This window comes from Echinops telfairi, unplaced genomic scaffold (assembly GCF_000313985.2).
Source record: "Echinops telfairi isolate 266 unplaced genomic scaffold, ASM31398v2 ScPeMD7_3;HRSCAF=10, whole genome shotgun sequence".
Taxonomy (NCBI): Eukaryota; Metazoa; Chordata; class Mammalia; order Afrosoricida; family Tenrecidae; genus Echinops; species Echinops telfairi.
This window is the reverse complement of record NW_022103899.1, coordinates 56,945,418-56,964,470: the sequence shown is the minus strand read 5'-3', so window position 1 is coordinate 56,964,470 and position 19,053 is coordinate 56,945,418. Positions and strand designations below refer to the sequence as shown.

The window sequence follows — 19,053 nt, the reverse complement described above, 5'->3', positions numbered from 1 at the left end:
TTCCCCCCATGAACTATTGGAAACCCATTCATATTCACCCTTTTGCAACTGGCTTATTTCACTCAGAATTACATTTTCCAGGTTCCTCCGACCTGTGGCTTTACTTTCTCTCTCGTATATGTATACATGCATGTGTGTTTGGATTTGTTTTTGAAAGTTGCTCTTCAAAACGACTGTTTTAATTTGGCAGTAACCTTCTGTTATTGTTTCACAGATGAAAACTTTCTCTACTCTTGCTTATTTCTTTGTTGTTGGTTAATTTTTCTCTGTTTTTTTGCACACCTCCACTTCAGCAACCACAACTACACATTTCCCTGAATTTCTGTTTCTGTCCACTGAGCAAACAGATGTTTCCTATGCCTATGCTAGCAGGTCCACCACACACCTGTCAGTTTGTCATGCTGTTGTAGCTTGTGTGTTGCTGTGATGCTGGACGTTATGCCACAGGTATTTCAAATACCAGCCAGGTCACCAGGGTGGACATATTTCGTTAAAGCTTCCAGACGAAGGCAGTGCAGCATGAAGGGCTGGACAATCTACTTCTGAAAATGTAGTCCATGAAACGTTTCTGGGCCACAACAGAATATGCTCTGATATATCTGATGAGGGGCCCAAGATGGAAAGCACTCAAATGACAGTAGCCTCAACAATGGGCGTGAGTGGGAACAGGCACCAGGGCACCATGTTGCACTTCAGGCTACTGACTTGACGACAGCTATAGAGAAAGGTAGACGATGGCCAAGTCCTTGCCGCTATGATGGTTTTCACCACCGTCGTTGGCGTTCCCCAGATGCACGTTTGGGAGCACCAAAGGCTTCGCGTTCATCTTTCTCGGGTAATCAATGCAGGTACAGGTGAGTGAACAGAGACACTAGGGGACATCAGGCACGCCTGCAATCAGACTGACCTAATGGGGACCACTGGAATCACTAGGGGATGCATCCAGAATTAAATCAGAAGAGGATCCTTGGTACTTGCTTTGTTGACGTGAACATAGGTAATAATCGAGCTGATTCCAACTCAGAGTGATCCCATGTCCGGTTCCCGAGGCTGTGATGATGAATCTGAGATGTGCCAATTTTTCCATGTTGCCTACAAGTACCATCAATGTTTCAAACCCACAAGGCAAAGAGAAGGGCTTCTCCTGTCCGCTTGGGAAAGAAGGGCTTCTATAAACACTCGGTGTTGCAGAGGCTAAGTGCTGCTCGTGGGGAGATTTTAATTATCAAACATTTTAATAATAAACATTTTCAGGAAAGGTGAACGCATGCTTACATGTAAGAACCATCAGCATGATGTCTAAGAATTTATTCTTACATGTAGGACATGATTATCTATTCATATCACTTAGGACACACATTACAATTGAGATAGCATTAGAAGTTCATAAAACCCTAAAGCAGCGGTTCTCAACCTGTGGGTCGTGACCCCTTTGGGGGTCGAACAGCCCTTTCACAGGGGTTGCCCGATTCATAACAGTAGCAAAATGACAGTGATGAAGTAGCAATGAGAATAATTTTATGGTTGGGGGGGATTCACCACCACATGAGGAGCTGTATTAAAGGGTCACAGCATCAGGAAGGTTGAGAACCACTGCCCTAGAGGTTCAGCGGTCCCTCACTGCCCACGTCACCCATATAGAATACTGAGAAAGAGAAAATGGACAGTTTGCATAGAAACTGGCCTAATGTATCTGGATGGGCTGGCATCCCTCATGGACATTCCAGGAAGAAGGAAGCTTTTGATTTTGCTTTGATTTGTGTGCTCATCACTACCTTGAAGTTTGTCTCTCGTCAACATAGATGCACTTTTGCTTTGATTCATTCAAATTTGGCCTTGGTCACCTCTGGGCTGGATTCAAAGACTGAGTGGGGTTGTTTTTATCAGACACATTGATCTAAAGACCACTGGCACGACTAGTCGAAACATCTAGCCTTCAGTCAGAAGAAGGTTCTCGGCCCTTGTTTCTTTGACATGCCTAATGAGTCTAAGCTCTTGTTCTTAGCAGCAGAGCCGGTTTGTGCATTTACAGCACCTGCGACACACACTTTACAATTGAGATGGCAACAAAGGTTCACAAAACCTGTGAGAGTGGGCAAGCCCTTGGCTGCTCACACTTCCCAGGTGGGATTCTGAGAAAACCTCATCTTATTTAAATCAGCTTTGGCCATTAGGAAATGAAGGGAAGAAAAGATGTCATTCCTAGTAGCAGACATATACCATGGTCTTAGACCATGTCTAAGACCAAACATAACACAAAGTGTAAGAAATTCTATAACTGGGGAAAATCTGTTCTTCCCAAAATAATTAGCAAATTCAGCCCTTTGGAATTCAAGTTCCAATGGACTTGGAGAGGGGTCTCGCCGGAGGGGGGAGGGGTGTCTTGTTGAGTTGATTCTGAAACCCACAGCCACCATGTCATCAGGTGGCTGATCACTGAACTCTCCTTCCTCTCCTGCGTGGCCCCTTCTGGTGCTAAGTTCACCGCAAGGGACTGTGTGGTTCAAGTGGTGACTCCATCTCAGGTGTATACAAAACAATGCAAGACCCACGTGGACTATACCCCCAAATGTTAACTGGTATCAGATACTCCAAGCATTCTAGAATCAAACATGCGACATATATTTTTTTCTGAAACCTATTCAGGTAGCAGCAGCCTTTGTAAATCTGGTATGAAACTCCAGAAGCAGAGAGGAAAGGCAAGGCAGATTTGTCACCTGAGGATGTAAGAGCCCATCAAAGACCCAAAGGAAACACAACATCTGGACCATCTGGGCACCACATAGGACAAGATTGAACATACACATCTGTACACACTGGGCATAGTCAGACAGAATGTCACAGCAGAGAAGGCTGAACTCGCCTTCCAGGACTAAGAGACCGCGTGGAAGACCAAGCACAAAAGCTCCGACCACACAAAATATGAGAACAGCACACGCCGAGACAGCATGGAAACAAGACTTTTTCAATGAAAAATCATCAATGTTTTCTTGTTTATGATTTATGAGTGATAAGTCCAATACCAAACACACTGCCATCAAGTCTGTTTTACCCCATAGGTCAGGGTGGAACTGCCTCGGTGGGTTTCTGAGACCGTGTCTCTTTATGGGAGTAGAAAGCTCGTCTTTCTCTGGTGGAGCGGCTAATGCTTTTGAACGACTGACCTTGAGGTTAGCAGCCCAATTCATAGCCACTATGGCACCAAGACTCAGATCCAGGTTCTATTAATTTTTTAAAAATAGGAAAGGGGCAGGGGGAGTGCAGAGTGGGGACCAGGGCCCTTCCAGGGAAAATTGGACATCCCCTTGCAGAAGGGCTGCAGGGAGGAGAGGAGCCAATCAGAGTGCAGTGCAGCAATGATGAAATATACCATTTTCCTCTAGTTCTTAAATGCTTCCTCCCCGCCCTGCTATCATGATCCCAATTCTACCTTACATATCTGGCTGGACCGGAGGCTGTACACTGGCACAGATAGGAACTGGAAATACAGGGAATCCAGGACAGATGACCCCTCAGGACCAGTGGAGAGAGTGGCGATAGCGGGAGGGTGGAGGGAAGGTGAGGGAGAAAGGGGGAACAGATGACAAGGCCTACATATAACCTCCTCCCTGGGGGACAGACAGCGGAGAAGTGGGTGAGGGAGACGTCGGATGGTGTGAGATATGATAAAATAATAATAATTTATAAATTATCAAGGGTTCAGGGGGAGGAGGAAGTGGGGAGGGAGGGGTGGAATGAGGAGCTGACACCAAGAGCTCAAGTAGAAAGCAGGTGTTGTGAGAATGATGAAGTCAACATATATACTAATGTGCTGGACACAAATGATGTATGTACAGATTGTGAAGAGTTATATGAGCTCCTAATAAAATGATTATTAAAAATAGGAAAAGGGAAGGTATGTGTAGTCACATGAAAATGTATTTTTTAAATATGCTAGTACACGCAGGGAAAAAATTCTAGAAAGGTATACATCAATGCTTACAAGAATCATATATTTCAAAGCACAGCAAAATGTCACATAAATATATGAGTGTTTTGAGGAAAAGAAACTACTTTAGAAAGTATTCACTCCCTCCACTGCCCCGACTTACAAAGGTCTAGAGACGAATGATAATAAAACTGTAGTGTTCACATTTGTCTATTTGGAATATCAGAGTAAGCAAAAGTCAGATTCATTCTTACTTCTCTTCTTTGTGTGGCTCCCCATAATGGAACTTCTCCCACTTTCCACGGTGGCTGGAAAAGAACAACAAGTGGAGGTGAGGGAACTGTCATCTCCAAACCGAAGTTGATAGACGTACGATAGTTCACACTGTAGAAGATTTGACCTTGTGATGCTGTCTTGAGAATCACTCAAGGAACCAGACAGGCATTGAATTGATATCTCAGGGTTCCTCATTTATGAAACGGGCACCTTATCCGTTTTCAATTCCTTTGTGTGTGTGTGTGTGTGTGTGTGTGTGTACGCGCAGAATAATTAAGAACTTACTGACAACGTTTGTAAGTGATCGCTACCTAAGTCGGTCACATAAGGGAGACAATCCTTTGGAACTACACACTGGGTTTCAAAACAACTGAGCTGCCATCTTTTCTCTGACAAGTAGCGGGACCATTTGGTTACTGAGGACTTTTCAAGGTTGTGATCAAGTGACACGCTATCCTCCAGCAGAGCCACCTTGAGCTTCCTTTGTTCCATGGATGAGTGTGGAAACGAGTATGGAAACCCAGCACTCTATTATTAACATGTTTAGTGTTTAGTATTAACATGTTAGTCTAGTAAACAAGATGCTGCCATTTCCCATAGCATCCTCCACATGAAACCAAGAGGACCCATTCTGGGAATGCGGCTCTATCATGACCACTTGCCGTTCCCCAAAGGGTGAAGTCAAGCAAATGCAACCAACGAGAGGCCGGGACAGGCTGGTCCTCATTTCCCATCACATGTCCTTATGGTCAAATGCATCAAGAAATGGGAACTCTGATGGATGTTTGTGGCACCCTGGCACCCGGGCCCTCGTGATAAGCCAGAGGCTACTGGATGTTCTCCTTGGACTGGCACCGCCCGACTTGAGTCGGTGGTACCTGCTGATCCATCCCTTCCCCCAGCCCCTGGGGAGCCTTATCCATTCTGCCAGGGACTTTGCTCGGAGACCCAGTGCATCCGGGCACACTGTTGAGGACCACGAGACACAGGAGTGCTCCATTACAGGTCCTGGAAGCTCTGCTCCCAAACTGTAATTTGTGAAGAATTTTCACTCACTCGCCCCTCCCCATAAGCCTTCTCCCCCGCTCCCGCCTCCGCACCTACCTCAAGAGATGGCTCTGCTTCCGAAATCTCCCTCTTTTGTTTGTCCTCAGTCTCTGTGTCCCTTCTATTCAATCTCCTCCGTTTCCCTCTGTTATCCTGGTCTCTTTTCCCAAAGTGTGTATCTTGGCTTTCATCCTTTTACCTTTTTTGCTTCTCCCCTTCATGTATTGATGGCATGAATGGTTTCCCTGAATTTTGCATTTCCTTTTATTTGATGTGATTCCTGTAGAGCAGTGCTTCTCAACCTTCCTCATGCCGCCACCCTTTCATACAGTTCCTCATGTGGCGGTGATCCCCAACCATAAAATTATTTTCATTGCTACTTCATCACTGTCATTTTGCTACTGTTATAAATCAGGCGACCCCTGTGAAAGGGTCATTTGACCCCAAAGGGGTCACGACCCACAGGTTCAGAACCACTGCTAGAGAATTATTATTTATGACATATGAGGGGGCTTAAAAAACTGATGTAAAAAATTGGAATGAAAAGATAATGGAGTTTTCTCATGAACTGTTGGAAGCCTCCTCATATATAAGCATATAACCGCCCATGTATATATAGACATCCATGGTGTACAGATGTACCTACGGCATATTTGTGCCCCTACATATAGAATAAATGATATGCATGGTTAAGAACACAAATGGACCTGGAGTTGATTCTGACTAATGGGGATTCCATGGGTGTCAGAGTAGAATCGCCCCATGTGGGTTTTTCAAAGCTGATTTCTTGAAAGTAGACCAGGCTCAGTTACGTCCCACTCAGCAAGTCTGGACCACAGAAGAAAACGCACCGTCCCACACTGTCCTCACAATCGTTCCATGCCCGAGCCCATATTAATCCATCCTGTTGATTCCCTCTGCTTTACCAAGCCTGAGGTCCTTCTTCGAGGCTGGCCCTTCCTAAGGACATGCCCAAAGTACACCGGACGACGTCTTGCCATCCTCGCTTCTAAGGAACATTCTAGCAGTACCTCTTCTGAGACAGACTTGTTTGTTTCTCTGGCAGTCCATGGACTATTCAATCCTCCTCACCAACTTGATCACTCAAAGGCATTGATTATTCTTTTATCTTCCTTATTACTTGCCCAGCTTTTGCACACATACCATAGCTTGGGTCAGGTGCACGTTAGTCCTCAAAGGGACCTCTTTGCTTAGAGGTGCCTCTAATTGAACTCAGACCTCCAGTCGTTTGATTAGCAGCCAGGTGTGTACTCTGTGGAGTGCCTGGGTGGTGCAAACAGGTAACACATTTGGCTGCTAAGCGAAAGGCTGGAGGCTCCAGCTTACCTAGAGGGACGCTGGAAGAAAGGACTTGCCATCTGCTTTCAAAAAGTCTGCCAAACATTCACCAACCCCCTGCCATGTACCAGGTTCTGAGAGCGTGCTGACCAATGGCTGAGGTGTTGGTGTTCGTCAGTCTTATGGCCAACCAAGGCATTTGCATATAAATAAGTGGACATTTGAGAGTATGAAAGAGTGACTATATGACACTACGAAGATGGTCAGGACTGTAACGGATGTTCCAGGGTCATCAGGCAGGAAGAACTAGCCAAATTTGGAAATGAGGCATCATCCGCCGGAGATAGTGTCATGGAAGCAAGAGTTGGAGGAAGATTAGGGAGGAAGAGAGCCAATACATGAGGCCTAACTAGAAGGGAAAGACCGTGGAAAGGTCTACATCGAGCGGATTTAAGTAAGAGTTCAGAGAAGTCTAGTCGACCTGAACATCAAGCTAGTGAGTTGGTGCAATGGGGGAGCTGGAGAAGGAGACAGGGACCCTGGGGAAGGCGGTTTGGAGGCTACAGAACAACACCAGCATATTTTCATTTTTGGCAGATCTATCTATATCCCATAGATTACATTTGATGGGAAATGATTAGAATGAGGAGGCCAAATAGGAAGCGGTTGCTCCAATTCAAGTGAGATGTGATAGAGATCTGGATTAGCGGGATGACATTGAAGATGGAGAGAAATACAGTTTGGAATATTATATAAAAATATAAAAAGAAATATATCAAAGGGAGTATGAACAGAGTTGGGTGACAGATGGGGATAGGGAATGTAGGTTGAGGAGAGGGCTGCCTTATATACCATGCCTACGATTTTTTTCAACTTGGGAAAATGGAACAATTCTGAGAGACCAGGAGGTTTGGTGGTGCAATGGTTAAATGGTGGGCTGCAAACCCAAACATGGGGGCTTGAACCTACCCAGTGGGTCCTCAGGAGAAAGATGTAGTGACCTACTTCCTTAAATATTACAGCCATGTAGACTCTACGGGGCCAGTTCTACTCCCAGATGTCTTGCAATGAGTTGGACTCAACAACAATGTGGTCAGAGATGGAGAACATGGAGTAGCAGATGCTGCTTTTAAAGGAGAGGATGTGCTCAGGTTTGGAAATGTGCGGTTGGAAGTTTGGAGGTATTGATAGACAGCCAAGTGGAGGTGGTCTTCCAGACTTTGGACGGAGGAAAATGTACTCTGACCCTCAGATTAATGAGTTTAGAAAACAGGGTTGGGCTGGAGAAGCGTGTTTGGGTATCCTTAGGCTGTGGATGGTGATTGAAGCCATGGGTGAAGTTCCTGAAGAGAGGCTGCTTGCAATCTGTATAAGATTCAGGGGCTACTTTAATAGTGGGGGCAAGCCCCTAATAAAATGTTTAAAAAAAATAGTGGGGGCATTTCACTAGGAAAATGCATTGCTGTTGTCAATGACCCATTTGGTCCATGTTGCTCCCCACCCGCCTTTTTTGGAAATGCCACGCCTTTCCTCTGCCTCTTGTAGACACGCTGTCTGGGTGCTATGATATCACTCGAGGTTTATGGTTATTACACCAAACACAGTGAATTGTGAGAGGTCGCTTCTTGTCCAACAATCCAACATTTAGGGAGAGGTGGTTAGCATCCAGAGATGATTAGCATCCCGTGTTGTTAAAAAAAAAAATCCTTCTAGAAGTGAGCCTGTGAAGTGCAGACCCACGTTGTCCAAGGATCAACTGTATATTAGAGTTTGAGGATGGTTGCTTTAAAGCTTTTATTTGTCTCTATTTACAAAGCAAGAATAGTTATCTTTTGAGGTTTTTACAATGTTGTGATCACATGCCATTAACATCAATCAGTATATCATTATAGAAATCTAAGGTGACACAAATAGTCTGCCATAGACTGCCAACCTAAAGGTTGGGAGTTCAAACCCACCCAGTGGCTCCATGGAAGGAAAGTCCTGCTTCTGTCAGAGTGACAGCCATGGGAATCAGATGGAGTCGTTTTGCTCTGAAGCCCAGCGGGTCACCATGAGTCAGGGGTTGAATCAAGGGCAGCTGACAGCGATAGGTTCTTAGGGCTCATAGACATGGCGGTAGGTATTAAGAAAGATACCACCTTTTGCTATTTATTATGTCCACAATGGCAACACATCTGTGTTATTGCATACATTTAACCAACAGAACTCATCCTGCCACACATGAGTTTATAGTACCCTCCTGCCTTCATCCATTCCCTAAGAGGACAAAGGAAAGTCTCTGTGGAGACGGAGAGCCAGGATTAACTAGACACGGTGTATCGCTGCCCTGTGTTCTCAGAACAAAATGCATTTAGAAACAGTAGCTTTTAATCCAGACTCCTGAGATCCTGCTGGCCAGGGCTTGGCATCCTAATCTTCGTTACCTGACCCACTTCTTGGCACCGAGCCTGAGGCTTCTGGCGGCTCCTCTCTATCACTCACTTCTGTCCAGTCCTCGTTGATCAGACCTGCAGATGGAGATCAAATTCCTCAATGGTTTCACCTGTGTTTTAGGAGCCAATCTGGCAGAAAAGTCTTCAAAAAGAAAATACTGCGTAAAGGGGGGAAATAAGAGGAGTAGGAAGAGTCCCACTGATAGGTTGCCCTCCCCTTTCGTCTGTCCTGGAGGTTGAGGATGCTCCAGGATCCATCCCCAGGGCTGGGGCTGGGACAGTCACCTAACGGCCAGTTGCACCGTGGTGGGGCACACCCTTCGGCCTCCCCAACTCCCTGACCCGTTTGCACACGCGTCTTCTGCTGCTCTTTCTCGCCCAGAGGGATGGACCGTGGGAACAGCATTGTAGAGGCATTGGAGTCTCCATCAGTGGGGGTCCTTGTGATCAGGGGGAGCAGACGCCCTCCTCACCCCAGGAACTACTTCACCCTGTATGTGCGTGGGAAGTGATCTCACACTGCTTCTCTGCCTGTCAACATTTTGGGGTCTATGTGGCATTTCTGTTGGTCCAACCCTGCTAATTCAATATTTATAATGTGAACCACCTAAAATGCCACACATAGGTTTTTTATTTTAAAGGATATAAAATATTTGAATAGAGCGTTTGTAGCCAAAAAAGGCATTTATTTATTACAAGAATTTTTAATTGCTCTTACCTCTTATTCTAAAGCGTTTCTCCGCAGGAGACGTGTTTCTACTATGCACAGAACCTAGAAAGAACAGAACCCAAACTTAGCATCTTTGAGGTCCAATTGCAAAATTAGAGAATTTCTGAAAAACACATATATATGTGCATCTATACATATACCGAAATCAAAATCACTGTCACTGATTCAATGCTGACTCACAGCGACATTATAGGACAGGGTAGAACTTCCCCAGGGAGTTCTGAGATTGTAGCTCTTCACAGGAGTAGAAAGGCCTGTCTTTCTCCCGTGGAGTGGCTGGTGGTTTTAAACTGCTGACCTTGAGGACGGCGGTTAATTCATAACCACTTTGCCACCAGGGCTCCTTACAACACTGGATTTGGCAGTGAACTTGTATTTTGCGTGAAAACTCACACAAGTTGCTGTAGAAACCTTGGCATTCCATATCTGAAATCGGGATTCTCTCCCAGACTCTGCGGAGTGCTCTGTCTGCATGTGGTATCACTCACATCCGCTTTTGAAAATTAAACCTTTTGGAATCCTGGCACAGAGGTGCCCTCAAAGATACAGGCTTGTGAGTCTTTGCTAAGAGTCCAGACTGTCAGTCCCGCCTCTTCCTGTAATGGCCCCTGTAGGACGTGGGAAATGATCCTCAGAAGGTCACAGGCTGAAGTTTCTTTATTTGTGACACAGGGCCAACTTTCTAATGTCAAGATGATAGGGGCTCGCATAAAGATATTTCAGAATGGCATCGGGAGTCAAAATGTCTGTCAATTGAATTGAATGGGAAAACATTGAATTGAAAAAAATCCCCTTTTTGCTGAGTGGGTTGAAGGGGTCCAAAGTAGATACTCGGATTCCCAGTCAATGATTCAGCTATACATTGAGTTGGAGAGTGAGACCCTGAAACCCTTCTTTCTCTCCATTATTAGAGGGTAATGACCAGGGCATCTTATTTTTTGAGCAAGTTCGTGCCAACTTTGAGCAAGTTTGTAGCCTATGAGCCCCACTTACTCTGAGCAAGTTTGTAGCCTATGAGCTCCACTTCAAAATAGAGTGGGCAGGGATGGAATTTGGTCTATCAATCCGGTACTTTGTGTTCAGTAGCTTTACAGTTGTTGTTGTCATTAGGTGCCATCGGATTGGATCCGGCTTTAAGGGCAGCAGAAGGCAGCACTGTCTGGTCATTCTCACAGTTGCAGTTCTACCATGCACAGTGACGAACACGCCGCCATTCATCGGGTTAATCCTGAATGCAGAATTATGTATTTCTTTGCCTTTTCTGATGTGGTTACCAGGGGTGGATGCAGAATAGGGGTTTCCAGGGTTAACTGGATCCCTGTCTGTGGATGTGCTCAGGACTCAGACCCCCACATCTTGACGCCAGGACTTACCCTCCTTTGCAGGCAACCTTCCCAGCGCTGAGTGCGAGGTTCCGGGGTGCTCGTCCTCCTCACTGGATCCTGAAGCGTCTCTGTGTCTTGCCACTGCAGAAAGGAGCAAATGTCACCTGGGGCCCTCAGTGTATGACAGAGGAGCCAAGACAGAAGGGAATCCTGTGAAAAGAAAATCTACATATAACCCCACCCCCTCCCCCCGGGGGGGATGGACAACCATGGACAACCCCTTCCCTGGGTGCAGGGAGACATCAGACAGTGTAAGACATGAAAAAATAATAATCATTTATATAGTATCAAGGGTTCATGAGGGAGGGGAAAAATGAGGCGCTGATACCAAGGGCTCAAGTAGAAAGCAAATGTTTTGAGAAGGATGAGGGCAACAAATGTACAAATGTGCTTGAGACAATGGAAGGATGTATGGATTGTGATAAGAGTTGTACGAGCCCCCAATAAAATGATTTATATATAAAAAGAGAAAACACTGTATTTCTAGACAAAACTACCTTTATTCTCAAAACTCCATCATCTAATTTGAATTCATGTGACCTAAGGGTAGCCTTTCATCCCTCACAATCTCCTTCTCTCTCTCTCCCTCCTGGTCATGGAACATTTTATTGTGGCGGGGGAGCAAGTTTACAGAGCAAATTGGTTTTCCATGTAAACGTTTATACACACTTTCTTCCTTTCTTTTTTTTTAAAAAAAATAATCACATTTGCTTTCTTGATGAGTCTCCATGTTTCCCTATGCACCGACCATATCACCTGCAAATAAGCGTAGGTTTGCTTCTCCCTTCCCAATTTGGATGCCTTTTATTTCTCTTTCTTGCCTTATTGCATTGGTAAGGACTTTCAAGACAAAACTGATTAAGAGAAGTGATAAAGGGCATCTTTGGTCCCCATTTGCAAAGGGAATGCTTTCTACTATTCTCTATTGAGAATAATATAGACCTTTCAGTTTGTTTATTTGCCTTTAATTATGCAGAGGAAGTCCCCTTCTATTTGAAAGTCTTTATCAGGAATGGTTGTTGGATTTTATCAATTTTATTTGCATCGATTGTTAAGGCCTGATTCTTTCCCCCTGTTTTATTTACGCAGTGGGTATGTTGATGGGTTTACTAATGCCAAAACATCTTTGTGTATCTGATATGAATCCTACTTGGTCATGTTGTATTGCTTTTATTTTTTATATGATGCTGGATTCTATTATCAAGGATTTTGTGGGGAATTTTTGTGTCTATGTTCATGAGGGATATTGGTCTATAGTTTTCTTTTTTCAGTGGTGTCTCTGCCTGGCTTTGCTCTCAGGGTTATGTTTGCGTCATAGAATGAGTTCAGGTGTATTTTATTCTTTCCTCTTTGAGTAGAATTGGTGTCAGCTCTTCTCTGATTGTTTCGAGAGAAGCTCTCTAGGCTAGGATCCTATTTTGTTATTGTTGGGAGTTATGAAATCCTTTTCAGGACTTGTTCTATTGCTGCTGCTGCTCTGATGGGTCTGCTCCAATGAGCTCAGTTGGTGTTAGTTTAGGTAGGTGGTATGTTTACAGAAATGTGTCCATTTCTTTTCGGTTTTAAATTTTGTTGGATACAGCTCTTTGAGTTGGAATATAGCTCTTTGAAGTATCCTGTTATGATACTTTTCATTTCAACTTGCTCTGTTGTAACATTGCCCACTTCATTTTATCTTCATGTTCTTTGCATCTTACTTTCTTTTGTGAAATTTGCCAGTGGTTTGTTGATTTTATTCTTTGCAAAGATCCAAAGTCTAGTCTTGTTGATCTTTTTTATTGTTCTCCTATTTCATTGGTTTCCGCTGTAATCTTTATTATTTCCATTTCCTGGTGATCACAGACTTTTTATGCTGTTCTTTTTCTGGTTGTTTGAGTTGTTATATCAGGGTGTTAATTTTTGTTTTTTGTAGTGTGTGTCTTTACCTCTATAAGTTGACCTGTGCGCATTGCTCTTTCTGTATCCCAAGAGTTTTGGTATATTGTGCATTCATTCCATTTGATTCTAGATTGTTTAAAAGCAGTTTCCATGTATTTGATTTTTTCCCCTTGTTATTATTCGTTAGTGATTTCTCATTTTGTAGCATTGTGATCTGTAAAGATACTTTATACAATTTTGATGTTTTAAAATTTTACTGGGGGCTTCCTTTATGGTCTAACATATGCTGTATCTTGGAGTGACCCATGTACACTGGAGAAGAATGTGGACAGTGCTGTTATTGGGTGGAGTGCTCTGTGTGAAGTTCAGCGGATTGATTGTGTTGTTGAGATCTATCTTTGTCAACTTCTCCCCGAGGTGTTCTCCTCCCTCCTTTTGCTTTAGAGGTATCATTGTTGACAGATTGATGTGGCCGGATCCTTATTTTCAGCCTCAAAGGTTTATCTCATTTTGGAACATTCTTTATCTGGGTGAAGTTGTCCTGTGCCTTCATCCAGGCGGACACTGCTGTTCTCCTCTCTCTGAGGAACTCCCTCCAGCCTTTCTTGTAAGGTTGGTGTGGTTTTACTAATTCCCTTAAATCTGCTTATCTGGACATTATTTTTGCTGTTGTCCTTGAGGAATAATTTTGCTGGATATAGATATTTTGGCTGGTAAGCTTTTTTCTTTGAGAGTTTTAGATATGTCATCCTATTGTCCTCTTACCTGCATTTTTTTGGCGGAGAACTCAGAGTCGTCTCACAGGTTCCCCTTCGCAGACAGCATTTTGATTTTCCCTCCGCTGCTCTCAGGAGTCCTCTTTTGGTGTGTTTGGCTACGGGAAGTTTGATTTTTAGAAGTCTGGGTGATTTTATTTGGGGGGAGGTCTGTCTTGTTTGGAATTCATTGAACTTCTTGAATGGATAGCTTCTTGATTTTATGACATTAGGGATGTTTATTGTCAACAAATCATTGACAAAGTTCTCTGTGTATATATATATATTTGTCTCAGTCACATGTTAAGTTACTCCTCCTTAATGTGCCTCACAGACGTTTTCAGGCTTTCTTCATTATTTTTTCTGGATTGCTTCTTTAACAGATTGTTATCTATTAATTTGGTATGGATTTGCTTTCTATGTATCTGATTCTGTCTTGCATTGATTTAATTCTATTTCTTTGCCCTTCCAATGAGAAATCTATTTCTGAATTTTTAATGTTCATTTTCTGGATTTTTGTTTGCTGTTTATGTATGGTTTCTGATTTTCTTTTTAGTTGTCAATATGCTTTAAAATTATTCCCTGAATTCTTCTAGCTTCTTTCTGTGTTTTGTTTTGTTTGATTATGTCTTTGATTTATGATTTTTTGGTCACAGTTTTATTGACACTTCATCACACATCATACAATTTAATACTTCAACCATACCAAGGAGAGTTGTACAATCATGACCACAATCAATTTTAGAACATTTTCTTTTTCTTCCCTGTAGTTATTGTTATCCATGTACTTTTTTTTTTTTTTAAATTGGAGCAGAAATATACACAACAAAGCATTCTCCAATTCAACAACTTCTACATGGACAATTTAATGCCATTGATGAAATACTTTTCGTGTTGCACAGCCATTATTGATATCCTTTTCCAAACGATTCCACCACCATTAACATAAACTCAATGTGATTTCTTGTTTCCTCTGTTCTCTTGGTCGTTTTCTTAATCTGGTGAAGGGTCCTATATATAATTTCAAGTAGTTCCAGGACCATACCTTCCTCTGAAATGTTTTCTGGCCTTGTATTTTGGCCACTTGCTCAAGCTGTCTCATCCTGTCCCTTAGTGTGATCTGAGGTTGTCTGTCATCTTAGACACATTGCGGCGTTATTGTATTTATTTGTGGATTGTATGTTGTTGGTTTCATGGTGATGTTTTGTTTTGTTTTACAGAGCTGGGTGCGTGGAGTGTGACTGCTACTCTGACCATTAGTTTGGAAGCCCTGAGGCACCCACCATCTGTCGCTGGGTGGGGGCGGGGTAGCAGAAGGGTACAGGTCTCTGCAGACTGTCATGCAGAACACGTGAGGGCAGGTTAGGTGAGTGTTGTCTGTCATTGATCCAGTAGTTCAGGGACAGGGCGTGTCTCCAGAAGATAGTGCCTCATTTCAAATTTAGCTAATTTTTCCTGTCTGCTGACCCCAGAACATCCGTTACAGTCCTAAAAGCCTTCATATTGTAATCTATTCACTCATTTATATGCGAATGCCTTGATTGGTCATAAGACTGACAAGCACCAACACCTCACCCGTCTTGTGTCCTGAACTATCATCAGCACTCCTCTCAGAATCTGATACATGGGAGGGGGTTGAGAAATCTTTGGAAGATTTTTTGCCTAAAGCATGGGGTGATAGATACAACAGGTGTGGCTGGTTAGTTAGGATGTGGTCCAAAAGAGACAAGGGGAAGAAAGAGGAGCAGCAGCAGCCTAGGATGGTGGTGGTCTGTGCAGACGGCAGCGGGGCAGGGGAGCGACAGCAGTGGGGCACCATTGACTGCCAGGAGGTGGGAAGAAGTAGAGAAAACAGCTGGCCACTGGTCAGTGCATTTCTGGATGACCGCAGCGGAATACATGGTTCCTGCCTCAACTCAACACAAGGGGGTCGGGTGGGGAGGGCGTGGAGCCCTTAGTAGTCAGTGTTGAAAGCTACCATCTCAGCTCGCAGGCTCACACCCTTATGCTGGTCCCTAACCCAAATGACCGGGGACCATGGCAGGGGAGTGGTTCCATCTCTGTTTATGGATACCCTCCTTGCTTGGTTGTTATCTGAGTCTGGAGTTCATACCCATTTTTCCGCATCTTGCTTCCTTAGATGGAGAGCACGTTCCGCTCACCTTGTTTCACTCCAGTTTGTCTCCGGTGTGTCTCTCTCACTGGGAATTCTGTGAAGATGCTTCTTAGGCTCCTCACTTGCAAGGTGTCCAAATAGCGAGAGTGTGTTGGGCTGACGGGCAGGGTGCCTTTGTTAAATATTTTTCCTCTTTCACTATTTTTGCTCAGTTTCCCTTCCAACCCATTTTTATCTAATTCCTTGCCCTTTCTTTTGATGCTCAGAGTCCCAGGAAGACCAGTGGTATCTGTTTTCCTTGTCTTCTCTGGTCTTTGTTGTAGAGGAATGATGAGGAGAATCAAACTTGCTCACCCACCTAGCTCTACTGCTTCCCTCACTATTACCTGGGTCTACCACTGCCTGTCAATTTGTCCTATTGGGGTGGCCTGTGTGGTTTTAAGGTGCTGAAGCTATATCACTGGTATTTCAAATTCTAGCAGGGCCACCCATGGTGGACAGGTTTCAGAAGAACTTCCAGACTAAGACAGACTAGAAAAAGAGGGCTGGTGATTTATTTCTGAAAATTAGCCAATGAACACATTGTGGATCATAACAGAACACTAACTTTAGTGTTTAGTGTGGACATGCTGCCAAGTGGGACCCACTGAAAGAGGAGGACGTCGTGTTTGATGAAGTAGAGGACCAACGAGGGCAAGAGAGGCCCTCAAGGAGACATGAGCTCTGCAACAATGGACTTGGACCTTCTGGAGATTGTGGGGAGGGTGGAGGAGTGGGCCATGCTTGTGATGTTGCTTACACAGTTGCCATGACTCAGAGTTGACGCAGGAGCAACCAACAGCAATGACAACAGTGCTTTGTAAGGCTGAGAGAATTCACTGGCGATGGGCTTCTTGGCTCTGTCTTCACCCTCATTCTTCTTAGACCTCATTCAATCCTTCTTTTACTGGTCTCTTTAAAGATTCTGTGCTTGTTGGATTACTGGCACTGTATCTAGTTATTTACATCTTTACGTTCCTTCTGGGGATAACTTGGTATTGAAGACAGCAGGTCCTCACCTGGCTGCTACCCTGACTACCTGAAACAGCCTCATCCCCCTGCACATCCTTGGAAAGTTTACTTGAGAAAACGAGAATAACACTTGTATTAGGTTTGAGTCATTGACTTCTTGGGTTTCTAGGCTATAGCCATGGGCCTCCCTGACTCATCAACCCGCTTGCTGTCAAATAGAATCGACCTTGTGGAAATCTCATGTGTTTCAGGGTGAACATATGTCCATTGGGTTTTCAAGGGCTGTGATCTTTCAGAAGTTGATTGTGAGGTTGTTCTGGGTTGATGCAAATGCCAACCTTTCGGTTAGTCGTTGAGGACTAACTGTTTGCACCACCGGGGGACTAGTACCTAATGCAAACATTAAGACATGAACCTCCTCACATGAAAACAAGTTTCTATTTTGCTTTGGAGGTGATGACTAAGAATTCAAATGTCACTTCTTTAGAAAACAATGTCCATTTGTAATCTTAAGGGTTCTTATTTTCTCTTACCTCTTTTTGCCATACTTTTTCTGAATAGGGGTGATTTTCTGAGACTCATGGGATCTATCAATAAAGGGGAGAAAAGAGTTATTATACACAAAAGACTTAAAAATTCTATGGCAATACATACTGCAGATGAGCTGTCTATCATAATTATATATATTTTTTAAATTTTGTAAGTGGCCTTTTATTGGTTGTTTTGAGATCAGTACAGAGACATTATGAGCAATTCGTACCCAATTAAAAAATCATTTATTGGGGGCTTCTACAGCTCTAACCACAATCCATACATCCATCCATTTGGTCAAGCACATTTGTATATTTGTTGCCATCATCATTTTCAAAAGTTTCTTTCTACTTGAGCCCTTGATATCAGCTCCTCTCTTTTTATTCCTTTCCTTCCCCACCCTCCCTCTCTCACGAACTCTTGATAATTTATAAATTATTATTTTTGCCTTGTCTTAACTTTTCTGTTGTCTGTACCCCTGGAAGGGGGTTATGTTGATCATTGTGATTGGTTCCCTTTATCTCCCCCCACCTTCCCTTCCCCTCCTGGTATTGCTACTCTCATTATTGGTCCTGAGGGGCTTATCTGGCCTGGATTCCCTGTGTTACCAGCTCTAATCTGTACCAGTGTACATCCTCTGGTCTAGCCAGATTTGTAAGGTAGAATTGGGGTCATGAAACTTGGGGTGGGGGTTGGGGCTGTGGGGAATGAAGCATTAAAGAACTAGAGGAAAGTTGTATGTTTCATTGGTGCTATACTGCACCCTGACTGGTTCGTCTCTTCCTTGTGACCCTTCTCTAAGGGGATGTCCAATTGTCTATAGATGGGCTTTGGGTCTCCATTCCATGCCCACACCCTCAATTCACATTGGGTATAATTTTATTCTAGGTCTTAGATGCCTGATACCTGATCCCATTGACACCTCATGATCACACAGATGGTGTGCTTCTTCCATGTGAACTTTGTTGCTTCTCAGCCAGATGGCTCCTTGTTTAATTTCAAGCCTTTAGGACTCCAGACACTATATCTTTTGATAGTCGGGCACCATCAGCTTTCTTCACCAGTTTTGTTTATGCACCCAATTTGTCTTCAGCGATTGTGTCGGAAGGGGATCATCACAGAATTCCAGGTTATTAGAACAACTGTTCTTGCATCGAGGGAGTACTTGCGTAGAGGCCCAATGTCTATCTGCTATCTTAATACTTAACATATAAGTATATGTACATAGATATATTACCCTATCATTATATAAAATATATTTACATATGTAGATGCCTGAATTTAGACCTCTATAAATTCCCTTTACCTCATAGTTCTTTCCTCTATTTACTTTTACTTTTTTCTTGTCCCACTATCATGTTCAGCCTTCATTCAGGTTTCAGTAATTCCTCTGGGTTACATTGCCCTTAATTGAGCCCTGCCAGGCATCCCATGCCCTCTTCACCATCAATTTTAGATCACGTGTTATTCCCTTGTCCCTGGGTTTGTTAACACCTACTTCCATTTCTCATCTCCCCCTCTCACGTGCTCCCCTCCCCACACCCCCCACACCTGTAGGTCTCGTTTTCTCCTCCAGATTGTTTATCCCACCTATCTTATCTAGATAGACATGCAGAGACAATAATAAGCACACAAACAAGACAGAGCAAAAATAAAACAAAA

General features: G+C 43.7%; 1 protein-coding gene across 1 annotated transcript in view; it reads right to left on the bottom strand.

Annotated features, from left to right (window-relative positions):
* The window catches only part of LOC101649587 (nuclear autoantigen Sp-100), an 88,582-nt gene that overhangs the window by 11,172 nt on the left and 58,357 nt on the right, over positions 1–19,053 (bottom strand). The window contains exons 9-14 of the mRNA XM_045294285.1: positions 17,962–17,967; positions 17,394–17,449; positions 11,089–11,181; positions 9,704–9,757; positions 8,977–9,060; positions 4,183–4,236 (exon numbers count right to left, since the gene is read on the bottom strand). Coding sequence (XP_045150220.1) covers positions 4,183–4,236; positions 8,977–9,060; positions 9,704–9,757; positions 11,089–11,181; positions 17,394–17,449; positions 17,962–17,967 — 347 coding nt within the window. The remainder of the gene's footprint in view (positions 1–4,182; positions 4,237–8,976; positions 9,061–9,703; positions 9,758–11,088; positions 11,182–17,393; positions 17,450–17,961; positions 17,968–19,053) is intronic.